Raw genomic sequence first — 20,667 nt, 5'->3', positions numbered from 1 at the left:
AACCCTGATAACAAAGTATGTGGATGCATGATCCAAATACAGGGAGGGGGAGAAGAACTGGAAGCAACAATCTAGTCCACCACAATCTGCTCACTGGGTCATAGACATTCATTTCCTTCCTGACTGCCCGTCAAATACATTCATCATCTTCCCAAAATTTCCCCAAAGTCTTACCCAATTGTAGCATCAAACATTATATCCAGGATCTCATGAGCCACCCCAGATCTTGAGTTAACTTTTCTTGGAAACCTGTGAATGAGAAATACGAATTATCTGTCCTACCCACCCCCAACACACAGTGGTGGGATGATAAAAAGGGGCAGGGAAACACACTACACATTCCCCATTTAAAACAGCAGGGCATGGGACTTCCCTGGTGGTCTAGTGGCTAAGACTCAGAGCTCCCAATGCAGGGGACCCAGGTTCGATCCCTGGTCAGGGACCTTGATCCCACATGCTGGCACAGTCAAATAAATAACCATTTTCCAAAAAAACAAAATATAGGGGAGGGTGGCCCAATCCAGGTGTGTGGTAAGCAAGAAGCAGCCTTCCTGCAGCAGGGGAATAAGCAATGGAAAAATTATAAGAGATGTACCCATACCCACAATTTAACTCTTCAGAGTAAAATTTTAAATGGCCGTATTGTTTACTGAGTGTCGTATATTCACATATGTTTGGTGTTTGGACACTTCTGAAGAACTTGACAACAAAACCTGATTGAAGAGGATTTTAAAGGAAAGCACAAGGGAACTGTTATTACTACAGAAACAATGGCTGGAGTGTGGAAGGAAGGCCTCTGCCTCGCCCACACCCCCACCTGCACACCCCTGTAGCACCGCTGCAGGCACTGCTATTTCAATGCATCTTTGACACTTCAGATCTGAGTGAAGCTCAGTTTTGAAGCAGTGCTCTTAAGAGTATACTGATTCCGAATGCTCGCCCACACATCACATCTTTGGAATGTTTGGGGAAAGAGTGCCAGACAAACCTGGCACACGGTCTTCTGAAGTGTGTCCGTGTTTGGCAATCAAAGGTTGTTGAGAGAAAGACGGGTTGGTCCTGGACTGTTCTTTCCAGTGTGCTTACAATATGGACAGGCCGATCATCATGGAGTACTGAATCAAAATGACCATCCTAGATGTTCAACAGTAGAGAACATGGTGTTAAATGATAGTATCCTGAGGATAAAATATCATGCAATTAAAATCACAGGAATTTTAATGGGCCTTAATATAAATAGACTTATCATTGTAAGCATGTATACACACACACACACAGAGCCTATTCTCCCATACAAGCTCTGACACATTAGAAAAATACTCCATGATTAAATGCATTAAGAATCTTTCCAAATACTTAGCAATTCAGCTCTCTTGACAAACAGTTCCTCATTATAATTCGCCCAGACAGAACATAAATTCTAAACTACTTTGAAGAGATTTCAATTTAGGAAAAAACACAGTAAGCACATTTCATACAGTAAATAAACTTTATTTTTCTGTTCTGAGATGATATTGCCAACAGTCACAGATTTGCATACGATACAGTTATGTATTGGCTATTTACAATTTACAGTAGTATTTTTTCCTCTGAAAAATATAAGTACAAAAGCTAAGTAAACAATGAGGTACTGCCATTTGGATTTATCATATGTCAGAGCTTAAAGAACTAGTCTTCAGCAAATATTCAATAAATCAATCTGGATAAAATAGTCAATTAAATGCTCTAATTTATCAGAAAAAAATCCACTAAATTTCACCTCAAAATGTATTGCACAAGTCTTTAAAAAAAAAAAAAAAATCACCCTAGAAATAAATAGGAAAGTCAAGCAGTTCTTTAAAAAGAGGGACAAAAAGAATGGAAGAAAGGAACATGAAGTGAGCCCATAAATCAGGTTAAGTTATTCAAAATATCTTTTAAACAACACAAAACTCTTCCCAACAACAACAAAAAATTGATAACCCCCAAAACTATTATTGTTTCTCCACTGATATAATAATCTATTTTAAAGGCAGTCTGCAATCTTTCCGAGGGCCAATGTCAGATTTTTCTTGGTCTTCGGGCTACATGAGGGGCCCTGAATACAGCTTCGTACTACCAACAGCAAATGTGCACAGTTTTCCAGGTCTGTCCAGCATCACTCTCCCAACTTCTTTAAGATGAAGGCCGCAGCCATGACTGGAAAAGAAAAAGGATGAGGAGAAAAAAGAAACGAAAAAACAAAAAAACTTTTAAAGCTAACTTTTTGGGAGATTTATTTTTTCAAGTTAAATTATATTAAAATTATATAGTCTGAAGACTGAAGTACAAATATTCTAAATATTAAATCCTGAAGGAATCTTCTAAACATTACAGTCCTTAGAATGATCTTTTTAGTCAGCAGTCCTGAAAGCAGTATTTGTATATGAAATCAGAAACTGCAGCCTTGCAGCACGTACCGAAGGCTGCCAGGTCACGATTAGAAAAAGCCAGGAGAAAGCGTGCTAGCATGGGAGAAGCCTTCAAGGATGCAGGCTAGATTTAAGAGGAGAAAAGGCTTTTCCTTCTTCTCTATTGATGTTTCTATATATTACAGTTCTCCTAGGATGCTAGGCATAGCAGCAAGGGACAACTACCTATTGGTTTAAAAAAATTATGTATGCCTCATCTGAAATTAACAAACTTAATTTTAAAACCTTAATATGTTTAGAAGACATGATGTTAAACCTTCCTAATAAGATTTCTCTAGATAAGATTCTAATAGCCAGTGGTCAAATCAAGTATGAAGTTAAAAATGCATAAAAATAAACCACCAAAGAAGATTAAGTAACAGAGAGAGTCTTTCAGTTCTAGAGAAAGTACTACAGTCGTCCCGACTTTATTATAATCCACCACTCAGGACGTATTTCCAGGAGTTTACAATTTATTAATATAAAACTCATTCAACACACGTTAGTCCTAAAAATCTAGAGAAGATAAGAAAAAGATCTCCTGTGATATTTAAAACCGTTTTTCAGTTATTATTTTCAAACGTGAGCTTGCACTGTTGCAGGAAGAGAAGTTCATGTGTGATTCAATAATGTTGCACAATGTCAATGTCATGAGACACCAAAAAAAGGCTGGGAGGACTTTTCTAGTTCAAAAGAGACCTGAAGAATATGACGACAAAATGCAATCTCCCAATGGATCCTGGAATTTTAAAAATTATGAGACATTATTTGGAAAACTGGGAAATGTATTTACTATATATTAGATAACAGCATTGTGTTAATATTAAATTTCCAAACAGTGGCAACTGTATTGTGAGTATATAGGAAAAGGGTCCTTATTTTTGAAGATACTTAGTAAGATATTTGATTTATGTTTGGCAAGTAACTGTCAAATGCTTACAAGCACAATGTTTGCAAGCAACTGTCAAATGTCATAGAGGAGAAAAAATATATATGGAGAGAAATCAAGAGTGAGAGTGAGAAAATCTGGCAAAACGTTAATAACTGGTAAATATAGGTGAAGGGTGTATGAGTGTTTACTTAAATTTTACAAATCTTGCTTGAAATTTTTCTAACTGAAAGTTGAGAAGACAATCAAGTTACCAATCAACAGAAATGCTACATGGTAGCATTTTAAGTGATAAATGATGCTATTTAAATGCAGTAAGGAGCATGATACAGTATTTATAATATTATAAACAAAGGTAAAGGTGAGGACTTACTGAGTTAGATATGGAATTTACATGACTAATGATAGCTTTAGACAATCACCAAAACAAGTTAACTGATACACATTAAAAATAAAAATGAGATTCAAATGTAGGCAGAAAGGATATTTGAACTTAGAAGGTTAAAAAAATGCTGTATATTAACATTTAAAACTTGATACTGTTAGTTCCATGTTAGTTCAATTAATAATCACAGAGAATCTTTAATTATAAGTAAACTCTATTGACCGTGATTCAACTTGTCACTTGTGAAAATTCATGCAAAGTTTGTTTAGTAATCCCTAAAAATTTAGGGAGTACTAAATCATGCTAATAACATGGATAATATGTAGAGGTGATGGGAGGGGTGTTTAAATGTGAGGACAATCAAGTGTATCCAAACATTTTAGATGCCTCCACCTCATTGTACTAACACATTAATTAGAAACAGCCACATTCAATTAAAGCAGCTGCCTAAGGGTCTCCTCAGGACAAATGTGTTATTTTGCTATACTGTATGCTCCCCTGGAGCAGGAAATGGCAACCCACTCTAGTACTCTTGCCTGGAAAATCCCATGGACGGAGAAGCCTGGTGGGCTGTAGTCCATGGGGTCGCTAAGAGTCGGACACGACTGAGCGACTTCACTTTCACTTTTCACTTTCATGCATTGGAGAAGGAAATGGCAACCCACTCCAGTATTCTTGCCTGGAGAATCCCAGGGACAGAGGAGCCTAGTGGGCTGCCATCTCTGGGGTCGCACAGAGTCGGACACAACTGAAGCGAGTTAGCAGCAGCAGCAGTGCTCATTATTTCAGACTAGCCTGACTCTAAGCAAGCTGTGTAATATTTTACATTCTGGATTTGTGAAATATATCACTCTTATCTAGAAAATGATTTTTCATTTCTCTCTCATAATCTTTATTAACTTTGAAGACCATTCTCAAGAAATAAAACACAAATAGGAATATAAAATACATAAACATTTTTGGGGGGATTTTTGGGCAAAATTTCAAACAGCAATTTTGAAACTTTCAATTGCTATTTAAAGAACTAAAATTTCCTAGAATTATATAACATTGGTGGTGGTGATTATTAATCTACATATTAAAGCAAAATTAACAGAAAATCCCTGTATTAACCCATAGCATAATCATATTTTCATTAAACAAAAGAAAAAAGAATTCCAGCAAAATGGTTAGTATCATGCAATACATTTGATTTTTTGCACAAAAGACACAAGACATATTATTCTTCACTCACCACATGCTAACTAAGCACAGACTGATGGTTTACTCAGAAGATACCACTGCGAGGTGAAGTATACTACAAAGCCAGGAAGAAAAAAAGCTTATTGGGTTAGTTTTAAGACTTAACATAACACAGAGATTATATGTGTTTATGAACTTCAAAGGATTAAACTGAATGTACTTAAATTTCTCACATATCCCCAAACCAAGGAATCTATAATCACTCCCTCCCATCCTAAATAACTATAACACTACACAGTGGAGATTTTACTCGGAACTTAAAGAACACAATTATAGATGTACTTTATACTTAATTACATATTTATATGCTAGATATAATTAAGTCATGATTATTCAGTTTATAAAAGGATTTGCTTCATAATTCCATTCAAGCATACATTACAATTTGATTTACGTAATTTCATTTTACCACCAACAATTTGGGGGGAAATGTTGATGAACGTGAATACAGTGCATCCATACATTGAATTTCCTCCTAAAATATGTTAATTTTATCAACGAACAACTCTCTTGTAATTCAACACCATATTAGAAAATGGTTTCAGGAATGATGACCCAAACCAAAGTTTGCCTTCAAAGGGACCCAACCTCTGCAAACACAGTTTTACTGTAGCAACCTTTTGCAATAAATTCAATGTCCTATTTAACATGGTCATAATCCAAGATTATTAACTGACTTCCTAGTTTGCTTTAAAACAGTATCAGCAAAGACAGGAATTGTTTATAAGATCTGAGCCTACTCTTAGTGTGACCAACCTTGGAAGCATCATTTTATTTATCATTTATATTTAATGTGCAGTTAGTAAGAAGCAACAAAATCAAAAGACAAACTAGAAAATAATATTTGCAACACACACAACACAATAAGGCTAACATCCTATTGGAAAACTTGTGGGAGTATGCAAAAAATATATATATGTATGTTCCCTGTGTCTATGAATGTTAAGTATTGAAAAACTAAAATAACCTACGTGTCTATGGATAGGAAATTGATGAACTCAACTGCAGGACATCCATATATCAACCAATCAAAAGAAGAAGGTAAATCAGTTTGTAATGAGGTGGAATATAAAAATAAGTGAAAAAAGCAAGCTGTTGCACACTCTCATTTTTATAAAGTCAAATACCTAAATGATAGAGGAATAAATATAATTATGTAATTATAAAGCTGGGAATGTTCCCAACACCAACAGCAAACATGATCTTGTCAGGGTGGAAAGAGCTGGGAGGCTGAAGATCATCGAGGTCTCCCTTTCTAAGCAATGTTTCTGCATTGTCTGCAGTGTTTCTTTGCAATGATCACACACTATGTATTCTGAACAAAATTAAGAGGCAAAACCACTTTTAAGAAAACAAATACATGGTCTACAGGGGCCGTATTTTTCACTATGCATCGGTTTTACGTGCATCTGTTTCTTGAACCCACCTTGCATGCAGCTACAGAGACCATGCAAAGGAAAACGGAAATGTCCACTGGAATGGAGAATGTTTATACCTATTGATACTGAAAAGTTCTGATGGTTTTATTAATTCAGACTGATCGAGGATGTGACACGACACAAAGGATCAGCAAGAAAACAAGGCAATAACAAGGTCAACAGAAGGTCGGTCTTTAAAACCGACCAGATTAGACGGGAAATGAAAACAAGCCAAACCTTATTCAATAGAATAGAAAAATTTTCTTTTAACAGAGTCAAAGGAAATAGTCATTAAGTTTGCTAGCACCCTAAAAGAACCACTTTTTAAATAACAAAAGAACTTCTCAATCCCAAGAGATCATTTAGCACCTCATTTTAAAATAAACTTTCTTACTGTAATTATCCTAAATAAATAAGACTTTCTTTAAAAAAAAAAAAAAAATCTGATGGTGTAAGGGCAGTCTTACTCAATTAGACAATGAGATGAGCTAAACACGTGCGTATTCACTATTGCTCCCATCCTGAAACTCAAACTACTCTGGCCATTTAAATTACCTAAACCATCACAAAATCAAGTATCAGGCACAAGATGCTAAAAACTGAGAGGAGTAAAAAGGCTGCCTTAGGGAACACAAAGCTATGTGCATCTGGCATGTGTCTTTAACTTCTGACTCCTGCATATAAGACCTTTTTTTCTCACTTGAAAGAACTTCAAAATTTACAACTGACTTAATACTTCAGAGGAAAAGAAACCTTGCAGATAGAATAATCCAACATACTCATTTTGCCAAGCAAGGCCAGAAATATGAAAAGTGTTTGTTTGCTCAAAGTCATCCAGGGGCTGAGCTGTTGAGCACTAACTAGTTCTCCCCACAACAAAGCTGCTGACACTCGAAGGTGCAGGGACTGGAGATGGGACACGGCTGGAGCAGGTATCCTTCCCATAAAATGACTTGACTGTCGTACTCAGTGAGGTCTCTCATGATTTATCTTGAACATTATTAGATTACCTTTCCAAATCTCATTTTCTAGGAAAGACTAGTCCTATCCATTGCTACATGGTGGCTAAGGAACCAGCCCCACCAGCCCCACCAGTCGCCCATCATCACAAAACTCCAGCTGGGGCAGTAAACATACTTTGGTTCTTCAACAATCCTAGCAAGATAATGTAGTTTTGTGAAGAAACAAAGACTCTGTGAAGAAACAAGTCTCAGAGATTCTGAGACTTGTCAAATGAAGGATTAGAATTCCTTCTCTCCACATTGTGATCCTTAAGTAAACAGACTTTAATTAGGCTCAGCAATGTAATCTTACTTAACAGATAATGGTTTCTCATCTACAAAGTATGTTCTCGAAATTAGGTTAAACTCTGAAACCACTTATTAAATAATAACTGTTGAATTCTGTAGTGGGGTTTCTCAAAGACTATAAAACTCACTGAGGGGAAGGGAGATACATATGGTACAGAGGTGCTATACTGAAAAATACCTTATGAGCAGTCAGGGACAGTTTTTGATCCATGCCAGAAAGCAAACTTATAATCATTAGGATTATAAAGCAAAGGTTTTAGACAGTATCCCTCCTCTAGTATCTGTTAAATAATGCCAATGCTGATATGGCCCACATTGTCAGCACAAAGTGCAATGCACCATCTCTCAAGCGCCCCAATTACTAACAGACAGAGAAGGGAGCTCTGCAATGCGGTGGGGTTTGCTTGGCTTACTTATACCAGCTTTGCAGCCCTGAAATTTAAAATAACAAAGCAGTCAACACTGCTGATTTTAATAGAGAGGAAACTGTAGCTGTGGTTACAACAACTTGCATAAATGGCCCATCTGGAACATACATTTAAATTAAAGCTAAGGTGACTAAGTAACTTTAAAATGATTATTTAAAAACCTTCTAAAAAGCTTTGCTTTCTACACATTTAGACGTCTTTCTACTGGATACTTCTACAGAGAATGAGCAGTCATCACTCTTAGCAGTGTTTCACTCTCATCAGGTACAGCTCATCAGTGTACGAAGTTAGTTGTGATTTCTTTAAGAGGTTTGTTCAAAAACAATGATTCCCATCATTCATTTATGAATGACAATGACCTTAAAGCCAATGTGACTTAGGCTTCCACTTTCTCCATATAATCTTAATTTTCCATCAAATAAGGAACAATCATGAATGACTCTATCAAGTACCAAAAATCTCTTTATATTGACAAAAGTTTAATCAAATCAATGTATACGTAATCTCTGAGATCTCCCTCACTTCATGCTTACTATAACATTTCAAATTTCCTAAGCATCTGCTTTTATAACTTGAATTATATTACATAACCATGTCTTTTATTCATATATGAATGAATGGATGCTTTTCCCTCTGCCTAAAATGAAAGATTCCAAAAGGTCAACAACCATACCTTCCAAGTCTTCAATTTTCCTATATTCGCCATAACAAGCATCAATAGAAGAGTCAACTGAACTCATTTATTAAGCAAAAGATTCAACTTATATGCAGAGTACATCAAGAGAAACACTGGGCTATAAGAAGCACAAGCTGGAATCAAGATTGCCGGGAGAAATATCAATAACCTCAGATATGCAGATGACACCACCCTTATGGCAGAAAGTGAAGAGGAACTCAAAAGCCTCTTGATGAAAGTGGAAGAGGAGAGTGAAAAAGTTGGCTTAAAACTCAACATTCAGAAAACGAAGATCATGGCATCCGGTCCCATCACTTCATGAGAAATAGATAGGGAAACAGTGGAAACAGTGTCAGACTTTATTTTGGGGGGCTCCAAAATCACTGTAGATGGTGACTGCAGCCATGAAATTAAAAGACGCTTACTCCTTGGAAGGAAAGTTATGACCAACCTAGACAGCATATTCAAAAGCAGAGACATTACTTTGTCAACAAAGGTTCGTCTAGTCAAGGCTATGGTTTTTCCTGTGGTCATGTATGGATGTGAGAGTTGGACTATGAAGAAGGCTGAGCGCGGGAAGAATTGATGCTTCTGAACTGTGGTGTTGGAGAAGACTCTTGAGAGTCCCTTGGACTGCAAGGACATCCAACCAGTCCATTCTGAAGGAGATCAGCCCTGGGATTTCCTTGGAAACTCCAGTACTTTGGCCACTTCATGCGAAGAGTTGACTCACTGGAAAAGACTCTGATGCTGGGAGGGATTGGGGGCAGGAGGAGAAGGGGGACGACAGAGGATGAGATGGCTGGATGGCATCACTGACTCGATGGACTTGAGTCTGAGTGAACTCCGGGAGCTGGTGATAGACAGGGAGGCCTGGCGTGCTGCAATTCATGGGGTCGCAAAGAGTCGGACACGACTGAGCATCTGAACTGAACTGAATGATGGATGAGACTGCTTAAAATAGTAGTGGAAGTCTGGGGCTTTCTTTCTGAGCAGGTCAGCCTCTGGGATAAGTAATTAGGAAGGATCAGTCACCAATTCATCCCTATCTAGAATGAATACCACTTTATTCATGAATAAACAATGTAATGTTTTGCAAAGATTGCTTTTCAGTTAAACTCAAGAAAGAAAGAAAGAAACTTTTCCATCTGTCTTCAAAGGTTTTTTGTGTGTTTTTTTTAAATTTTATTTATTTATTTTAATTGGAGGCTAATTACTTTACAATATTGTAGTGGTTTTTGCCAAACATTGACATGAATCAGCCATGGGTGTACATGTGTTCCCATTTTACATGATTCACTATTTACATGTAATCTATTCGAAGTTTCTTTCAAGGCAAAACAATCTAAGGCTGCATGTGGGGGACCGGCCGGGGCAGGGGGGCCAGGGGTACCGGTACAGGATGAGGGCAAATGTCCTACCACATTGCCAAAGCAGTGACTTAGGACGAGCCTATACTATATTCCAAATCCTGACAAACTGCAGCCTAACAGTAAGAGGAGAGGTTGGCCATACCTCATCATCAAGTAGCAGCTACAGGAGAATGAATGAAGATTTAAAAAAAAAAAAAAAAAAAAACTTTCTATTTACTTCATTTTAAAATATTTTCTTAAATATCTGGACCATAATGACAGAATCATGTCAACAGGCTCAAACTGCATTGGAGATTTTGTTTTCATAAAGACAATTGTTTTACTCAGTGAAGAGGAAAACCACTCTGAGTGAACTACAGGTTACAGAATTGGATGTTTGCTAGAATTTAAAACAACATTCTCTCTAGTGATGAAGGGCATACATTATAGTTACCTACTTCTCTATCAAAAATACCTATAACCAGAGCTAACTACAGAGGTATGACAATATTTTTCAGACCACTAGATACCAGGGAGAAATGTTTTAAGGAAAAAAAAAAAAACACATAATTAAAGGCTAGCCAGAATAGCTGCAGTTGTCCCAGAAAATATATACAGATAACACAATATACAATGGAGTTGGGCCTAAAGTCAGGGATGCTGGATGACTTTAAAGGACGCCAGGAAGATGTCAGAGTACGCATTGGGTCAAAGAAAAGGAGCATCACAGGGGGCTGATAAGTGCCAGGGGGGTTAGCCTGTAGGATAAAAGCCTTCCATCCAGGCCATCTCAGGGTTTTTGGTTGAGTTCCACAGGTTAGAACCAGAACAGACTTGCGACCCCAACAGAAAGGGCTATTTGGGCTCATGATAAGCCAGAATTTGTTTAAGAAACACACATAGTCAGTAGAGATAAGATGGTATTCTTTGAGATGTAACTACTTATTGACTTAGTCTTTCTTACTGGAGACATTCAGATGTAGGCTAACCCATCACTAAAGAGCAGATCTTTGTTTGCTTTAAATAGGAGAGTAAAAGAAGAGCAGTACTGTCATCACAAAATAGGTAAAGAGATTGCAGGGGAAGATGTGCAAGTCCTGCAGGCTACTAGTAAGACAAGAAAAGACAGAAGAAAGAGAAAGTTTGGGGTCAGACAGGAAACATCACAGAGTTCATACTCTGCTTAGAATGGATCTTATTCTGGTATTGGTGCAGGACAAAAAGAAGTTAGGCAAGGGCAATTTTGTATAATTTATGAGGTGTGTACTTGTTTCATTTCAATCATAGCTGACTTCACACAAAAATTTCCCAATAATTCAGTTATCTATTGATATTTTCCCTTGTAGGGTAAAGGCCAAAAGCTAAAAAATGCTTTTCTTTCACTCAGAATTATTATATTTGGAAATCAATTGAAATAGATTTAGGAACTATAATCTACCAAACACCTACATCATGATATAATTTGGTTTAAAAAAACTATTACTCAACATACCAGAACAAATGCCTTTTCTGTCCTTCCCAGAAAGAGCCCAAGTTCCAGAAATTTCATACAGCTCATGTAAGTATCAACCTCATATATATTATTAAATAAGATTGTTCTTTCCTTGAGGGCATCCATTCAGATTTGCCCTCAGTTTAATATTCATAATGTAGTTTCACTTTTCAGGCTATACTACAATAAAGATGAAAACTTTTAAACTTCTCTTACCAACTCAGTCTTTGTAAATGAGACAGAATGTAAACAGACAAGATAAAGTTGTCTTCTATCTGTAGCCTATACTTAAAGCTTACCATGAGTCGAGCATCTTCTCGTTCCAAAATTTTCTGGGTCTGATCATCAGGGAACTTCAGTACAGTGGTTATAACCTTTGCCATGGTCTACAAGAAAGACAGGAGACAGTCACCAGGCAGCAGGGCAGATGGCTCTCACCCCATTCTGACATGTCCTGCCAGCGGGATTCTTTAGTGCTCTCAATGGAAGCCACGACCAAAGAAGTATGATGTGAAGGTATCAGTCAAGGAAATAACAGTCAATTACAGAATTTCAATTTGAAAGGACCCCTCACAATGCCTGGGTTGATATTATTTTAAGAAGATGTATTCACAATAGCATGAAGCCATATAAAGTTCTAATGTTCTTGGCCCTTTGTCTTATTAAAATGAAACTTTATTACTCATTCATTTTATAAGGCTTTTTATTTGTAGAAATCTATCTAATAAGTGATGTATTGCCAAAACATATGCTCTAAATAATCAGAATTAGATACTCCCAAGTTCCGCTTGAACTAAATCACATCATATATCTCATAAACATGGGCTACTGCATGAACATGAACATGCTTATAGGTATTTTTTTAAGACATGCAGCACATCAGCCTAATAGAAATACAAATTACATTTTAAATAAACACAAGATGTTTTGTTTGGTAGAAAACAGGATGAATCAAAACATTACACATGGTGGCTTGCAAAACAAGATCATAAACTGTGCAGATCTAAATAAATATACCGTAAGCCAGACTGTCACCCATAAGTTCGTGGAAAATTCTCCTCAAAGGCTGAAATTCCCTATTTTGTATCAAGATGAGATGGTTTGAGGGAGACAGAGAGGAAAGAAGATACCACTTATGAAATAAGTAGGATAACAAGGTCAGCGCTCACATACAAATTCAGGTACTAGTGCTCTGTTGAGGACGAGGAGCAGTGCTCCTTACTGTAGGGCTACAGAGGACGGGGAGGCTCACCCAGGAAACTGACTCTTAACATTCTGTGTTCACAGTTACGTGACTGTGCATGTGTTCTGGGCAGACTGCAGGGAGGGAGGGAAGTGTGACTGCAGAAGGTCACGGAGCAAAAGATGACATAATATAGTTAATCAAAATTTTAGGAACACACAGCATTAGGAGAAAAGCATAATTATTTCCAGGAAGAATGGAGATGTTAGAAAAGAACTAACATTTTTTAAATTCCTATTATGTGTTAAACCTAGGCAAGGCACTTCATGTATTTCTAATACTTATTTCAACTAACAGGTCAACTAACACTATTCTTCAACCCCAAACCCCAAACCATAAAGAGCAAGATTTTAGAGTCTGACTCTCCTTCCTTTATCTTTGCCTCTGCCAGCTTGGGAGAAAGCAATGGCACCCCACTCCAGTACTCTTGCCTGGAAAATCCCATGGACAGAGGAGCCTGGTGGGCTGCAGTCCATGAGGTCGCCAAGAGTCGGACACACGACTGAGCGACTTCCCTTTCACTTTTCACTTTCATGCATTGGAGAAGGAAATGGCAACCCACTCCAGTGTTCTTGCCTGGAGAATCCCAGGGACAGGGGAGCCTGGTGGGCTGCCATCTATGGGGTCGCACAGAGTCAGACACAACTGAAGTGACTTAGCAGCAGCAGCAGCTGCCAGCCTGATGATCAAAAAAAACCTTTAATACAACTCAGTTCCTGGAGAATACCAAAGGCATTTTACAAAAATCCTCACCCTTTAAACTGTATTGCCTAGACAGAATAGAATCTTCTGTGCTAAACTGAAGTCTAGAAACCAAGCATATATGTGGCATGAAATGGCAAGAGAAATAAGCAGTAGTAACTGTTTCAATATTCTTTTTATTAACACTCTGTAAATTTAGCTTATCAAGTTCGAATAACCCGAAAGTCCACTTATACCCATTATGAAACCATATATATTATACACTTAGGCACAAACATGTTAAAAAAAAAGAACTGTGGCTAGTTGCCTCACCACACTTCTAAAAACATTAAATGGGAAACCCACCTCTAAACTCATCAGCGATGCTGAATTTGCAGCTTGTTACCCAGTAAAGACTTACAGCTCTTCCCTGGCTTTAATGGAAAGCCCAGGTTCTCTGCCATACCATGGGAAAGAAATCAGCCTGTCTACTCTACATACAATATCCTCAGGCCCTGGGAAGTAAGGAAAAGTTCAAATGAGCCACCTGGTTTAGAAGTGGCCTCTCCTACCAGGTTTTCCTTAGAGAATTCAATAAAGGATAGAATGAGAAACAGTTTCTATTGAAATGGAGAACAGGCTGAATTTAAGTACCAAAAATAGCATGAAGGATCAAAATCCAAGGGAAAAAAGTGCCAGGACAGAAGAAAGACCGGAGTTTACTTAACTTCATACTGTAAGAATGTGTATCACACATGTGGTCTAAAAAATCATCTGCCTCATAAAGTAAGGAACAACGTGTGCAAAAGCAAGATGAAGAAAGACAGGTGGGATGACATACAGATCCTGCTGGACAAGAAACAACGGCAGATGATGACCAAATCACAAAGGCCATTAACGTATTCTGGCTCATCCTAAAACCACAGCCTGGTCTCCATTTCAAATTCTTTGTTAATATACAGGAACTGGGCAAATCAACAAAAGAAATGTCTAAAAACAGACATCATGTCTACCCTTGAGTGCGTCGACTCTTGCTTGAAAATTTTCAGGGCCACCCTCCAATAACCTACAGGTAGAATTCTGAAACACTCCAGGCCGTCTACACCCTGCAGCCCTAAGCAGAGTCACTTCCACATCACAGAGGCAGTGCTTTAGTTGGAGCAGTCTCCCTGTCATTCGAAAGCCCACACTTACTTTCCTGTCTAGGACTTTCTGTCTGGGCTTTCCTCCTCTCTGAGCTCATCTATCAAAATTTATGCCCCCTGGTAAAGGCCTGTATACACCTCCTTCTCCATGATGCCCTTGACCTCCCCACAAGTAAATATGGGGGTGCTGCTTTTCAGAGCCCTTGCTACACTCTGTATCACACTGTGCCTAGTGAGAACAGCTCCACCTTCCCACTATATGGTAAACAGCTTAAAAGTAAGGATGATATCCATTTTCATCTCCAGATTCATCATGGAGATAAACATCAGGCCACATACAGTAAGTGTTCAATAAATATGCAATAAATTAAACTGAGTATCTATTTCAATATTGACTTATAAAATGTGATGGCAGAATGAAAGACTACTCATTCTTAGTAACCAGGAAAGCACACTGAATGCTGAAGATACAGCTCACACAGAGGCTCCTCAGCAGAGATGCCTAGCTGCCTGGGCCTCAAAAACATTCCTTATAATATAAGCTGTCTCCCGAGTCACAGCCCAGGATAACTGCAGAGCTCCGAAAGCACAGGCTGAGACCTGGCTGAACTGGCCCCACCCCAGAAGGTAACTGCTGCTGGGCTGGGCCTTTCTTTAGGAATCAAGACTCTGAAAGGATCTCACCCCATACATGATTGCAACCTCCAGGACACACAGGCTGAGGCAGTCACACTCTCATTTCATAGATTGAGAAAAGGCTAAATAGCTAATTTAGCAACAACTCTGGGATCATAGCTTTAGACTCACAAATATAACCAAAGGAGCTAAACTTCTGAGAGGCTATTTTTCTTAAAGAAATGCTTTTCTCCCTTCCCTGCAATAACAAGGTAACTTTACCTAAGCCACCTCAAATATAGGCTGCTATCCAACAAGGGCATAGTAATAGAAAGTTACATTTCATTAGCTTTGTTTTTTAAAGATAAGGAGAAAATTCAGTTTTAGCTATCCTTTGAATTAAAAAAAAAAGTTTTTAAGAAAAAAAGGCACTGAATTACTGTGAATTAATACATCCATCTTATGATGCACATTGAGGATCACACTGGATATTTCTTTAACTTGAACTATTTCATACACTGAAATTAGATTTCTGTTGTATCAAGGATTCAAATGATCTCTAGCCCTGTAATTCCTGATGTTTAGCAGGATCTAAAACCTATAAATTCTTAATATTCTCTTAAGAGATTTTTTAATGCCTTATTTTTAGGTCTTATTTGCCAAAACAACCCCTGAACTGTCTTAATTCCTGAATTTAGCACTTAGTAACTCCCACAAACCAATGAATTAAAACACTGACTGACTGTTTCTTAGAAAATGCATTATCCCATTCTCAGCAAACATATAAGGACAATGTAAAAATTCATGAAGGTAAAAATTTGAAACAGTATCAAAAACAGAAACTGCTTCAAATGAAAAATTTTGTTTTAAGAAACGCTCATGAATTTTCCTAAGTATATTTAATTAAAGATGTATTTGCAAAATGCCCACTATAAGGCTTTTAAAAACACTGCAGGGATACAAATAACAATAAGACTAGACTCCACTCTATAAGGGACCTTATAGCAAATTTAACATCCTAGAAAACAAATTAACCAAGCATTATTACCTATGCAGTGGGGTCATTTTTAAATGATCAATACTCTATATGTACAAGAATAACTTTCTTACACTGACCAAAGTACAATATTTCTAAATACCCCTACATAGTCATTCTTAATTAGGACCATTTCCAATACTATCCACACTACCCTTAAGTCTCCATGAAAATGAAATTTCATCTCCTAATCTTAAGATCTGAAGTCAAAAATAGCCACATGCTTCACAAAGTATTAAGTCAAAGAAATTTTTATCTTTATTATTTAGCATCAACAATCAGTATTTTTAAATTAATATTTTATAAATGTAACAAATACAAGCAAGATTTGCTAACTCACTTTTGCAAACTCAGAGCAATAACACAATTACCTACTGCCTACTATCAGCATATATGGTCTGCTAGCAGTAAACACACAACATCAATATGTTTATTAAAAATGGGATACATTTCCTTCTAAATTTAACCATATGACAAATCACCAGACACAATTTATACCTTAGTCTCACGACCCATCATATACTCAAAAAGCACTTTGCGCAAATACTCAAACTCCGTAGGTTCTCCAAAGAGTGAGACATCAGTATGGTACAAATTGCCACCTGTCAAACAAACAAACAGATTAAACTGTAAAGAGAAAACCAGATAAGCTACTTAGCACTTAGAAAAAGATAAACTAAAACACAAAGTAACAAAGAGAGAGGCTTTATTCTTGTATCAACTGTATTGTATTAGATTGCACTACGATATGTATATACATTGTATACTATAATGTATATAGCATTCCAACTAGTATTTTTCCTTTAGAAGAGAAAACAAGTATTATTGCAGCAGTTTTATTTCTCACATCTTCCCCCTCCTCCAAGCCTTGACCTTCTTCTGCTTCATCTTTCTGGCATAACAATTTAAAAAGACAAGGCCTAGGGAAGACGAAGATTTCTTAAAACCAGTATTTCTCTCCCAAATACTATGTGGTTGGCTTCAGATAGTCTATGGTGACTAAAATGAACAATTATTTTTACTTTGTTAAGGAGTTCAGTAGCTCGTCAGAACTGGACATGGAACAACAGACTGCTTCCAAATAGGAAAAGGAGTTCGTCAAGGCTGTATATTGTCTCCCTGCTTATTTAACTTATATGCAGAGTACATCATGAGAAATGCTGGACTGGAAGAAACACAAGCTGGAATCAAGATTGCTGGGAGAAATATCAATAACCTCAGATATGCAGATGACACCACCCTTATGGCAGAAAGTGAAGAGGAACTCAAAAGCCTCTTGATGAAAGTGAAAATGGAGAGTGAAAAAGTTGGCTTAAAGCTCAACATTCAGAAAACGAAGATCATGGCATCTGGTCCCATCACTTCATGGGAAATAGATGGGGAAACAGTGGAAATAGTGTCAGACTTTATTTTTCTGGGCTCCAAAATCACTGTAGATGGTGACTGCAGCCATGAAATTAAAAGACGCTTACTCCTTGGAAGGAAAGTGATGACCAACCTAGATAGCATATTCAAAAGCAGAGACATTCCTTTGCCAACAAAGGTCCGTCTAGTCAAGGCTATGGTTTTTCTTGTGGTCATGTATGGATGTGAGAGTTGGACTGTGAAGAAAGCTGAGCGCCGAAGAATTGATGCTTTTGAACTGTGGTGTTGGAGAAGACTCTTGAGAGTCCCTTGGACTGCAAGGAGATTCAACAAGTCCATTCTGAAGGAGATCAGCCCTGGGATTTCTTTGGAAGGAATGATGCTGAAGCTGAAACTCCAGTACTTTGGCCACCTCATGCGAAGAGTTGACTCATTGGAAAAGACTCTGATGCTGGGAGGGATTGGGGGCAGGAGGAGAAGGGGATGACAGAGAATGAGATGGCTGGATGGCATGACTGACTCGATGGACGTGAGTCTGAGTGAACTCTGGGAGTTGGTGATGGACAGGGAGGCCTGGCGTGCTGCAATTCATGGGGTCGCAAAGAGTCGGACATGACTGAGCAACTGAACTGAACTGAAACCTAAAAGCACTGGTTTATATCAAGTTTTCTAAACTGTTTCAAAACATAAGGTAGATAAAATAACTTGAATGCATTAAGTAGTAATGCCATTTTAGTGGTTTTCAAATACTTTGATTCAATATCTTAAAGACTGTCACAAAATATATAGTTCATCTATTAGATCAAGCTCCATTTCAATTTAAAAATAAAGAATAAATACAGTTCAAGTATATGAAATCGTAATATGAAAAACTTTCATCTGAATAAATTCATAATTCTGTGTTATGTGAAGTCTAAACTCGCATTCACTTCCAGTACAATGGCACACTAGGCAATCTGAAAAGCCTTCTGCACTAAGAACTATCTAAAAGCATAGCAAAGAGATTAATGTGCAGACTCAACCATATTACTAGGACTGTGGACAGGAATAAGTGAACTGATAGACAAACTGTTTTATAACAGTGCCTAACACCTAGTACTATATGTGTGTCAGTTATAAAAACTACATGTGTGTTCATTTTACAATTTAAAACTGAAAAAAAATGAAAGTATAAAATCCTTAAGTTGAAACTAAAAAAAAAAAAGAATCAATACTATATTCTTTATGTATTGCTGGGCACCAGTTTAGCAGTTCTATGCTAAGAATCACACATGTTGACTTAGCTATGGAAAACAGTCTTTGAAGCAAGAGTCTTCTCTGCAATGAGCCATAGGAAACATCCATGTTGGTTTTCTCTTCTTTTTGAAGTGTGTTTTGGAAAGAATCTAAAGCAAGTCCTTGTTTAATTAAAAACTGTATAATAACTTATGCTATTTCATAACAATAAGTAAGAGCTTTCAAAAACACAAAAGAATGTGAAATGGCTTAGATTCATGCCTGACTGCCTTACAGGAAAAAGCAGAAAGCTTTACAAAACATTTAGCAAAATAAAACTATTCATAATACAGCAAGGCTGTGCAACTGAGAATGGGAAAATTGTTACAAGATTATTCAAAGTCATGACCATCTCAAGGGAACAACTACATAAAGACTCAAGCCTGTCTTCAGAATTCTTTGTAAGCAGCATATATAATTTAAGTCAAGAATACTTCTAAATCATCCTTCGCCACTTTGAAATAAGTTATTTTTATGAAATTCTTTTATCCTTAAATCCTGGTTTAAATACAGCAATTAGTATTACTGTAATTAGTAAAAACAAAACCAAACCAGAAGCACTTAAAATATATAACTCTGTGTTTATATGGGTACATGCAGTAGAAATTATGAATGTTTGCATATACACAGAACAGTCTGGAAAAATATACACAAATCATAAACTAGGTCCATTTGGAAAGTGGAGAACAAAGTGGGAACCTGCAGTTTCACTTCTACATGGCAATACTGATTTTTTTCCAAACAACAAATACACATTAATTTTGCTTTAGATTACTATTCTTCTTTCCATAAAACTAGCTGTTATTGATGAATTTACATACATTCCTTCTAAAGAATGAGATTAGCAAAGACAAAAATAAAAATCATCCAGAAGTCCCCCAACACAAGATATGCATGGATAACATGACGAGAGATCACTCCTACCTCTGTAAGGTGTCCCTACAGTTGTTGCGTATACATTCTTCTCGTATTTCTTCAAACGATCTTCTAAATTGTGAATCTAAAAATAACAAATATTTCAATCACAAGATTCATATGGAAATAATGTTTAAAAAAAGACTGCTATAGCCACTAGATTTTTATAATGTGCAATACAGAATATAGACAAAAAGAAATTAATACATATGGTTTCTTAGATATGACACCAAAGGCAGAGACAACAAAAGGAAAAGCATCAAAATTCTGTGCCTCAAAGTACATTATCAAGAAATTGAAGACAACCCACAGAATGGGAGAAAATATTTGCAAATCATATATCTATTAAGATACTCAGGAACAACAAAAAACAATCAGATCAGATCAGATCAGTCGCTCAGTCGTGTCCGACTCTTTGCGACCCCATGAATCGCAGCACGCCAGGCCTCCCTGACCATCACCAACTCCCAGAGTTCACTCAGACTCACGTCCATCGAGTCAGTGATGCCATCCAGCCATCTCATCCTCTGGCGCCCCTTCTCCTCCTGCCCCCAATCCCTCCCAGCATCAGAGTCTTTTCCAATGAGTCAACTCTTTGCATGAGGTGGCCAAAGTACTGGAGTTTCAGCTTCAGCATCAGTCCTTCCAAAGAAATCCCAGGGCTGATCTCCTTCAGAATGGACTTGTTGAATCTCCTTGCAGTCCAAGGGACTCTCAAGAGTCTTCTCCAACACCACAGTTCAAAAGCATCAATTCTTTGGTGCTCAGCCT

At 37.3% G+C, this 20,667-nt stretch overlaps 1 protein-coding gene across 1 annotated transcript in view; it reads right to left on the bottom strand.

Moving 5' to 3' along the window:
- Positions 1-1,466: 1,466 nt before the first annotated feature.
- GOLGA4 (golgin A4) overlaps positions 1,467-20,667 on the bottom strand; it is a 110,552-nt gene continuing 91,351 nt past the window's right edge. The window contains 4 exon segments of the mRNA XM_070359639.1: positions 1,467-2,178; positions 11,921-12,007; positions 16,840-16,943; positions 19,906-19,981. Of these exon segments, the coding sequence (XP_070215740.1) occupies positions 2,155-2,178; positions 11,921-12,007; positions 16,840-16,943; positions 19,906-19,981 (291 nt within the window). The 3' untranslated portion in view covers positions 1,467-2,154.

Source organism: Bos mutus, chromosome 22, assembly GCF_027580195.1.
Source record: "Bos mutus isolate GX-2022 chromosome 22, NWIPB_WYAK_1.1, whole genome shotgun sequence".
In the NCBI taxonomy this organism is placed as follows: domain Eukaryota; kingdom Metazoa; phylum Chordata; class Mammalia; order Artiodactyla; family Bovidae; genus Bos; species Bos mutus.
This window is presented reverse-complemented; position numbering and strand designations above follow the sequence as displayed.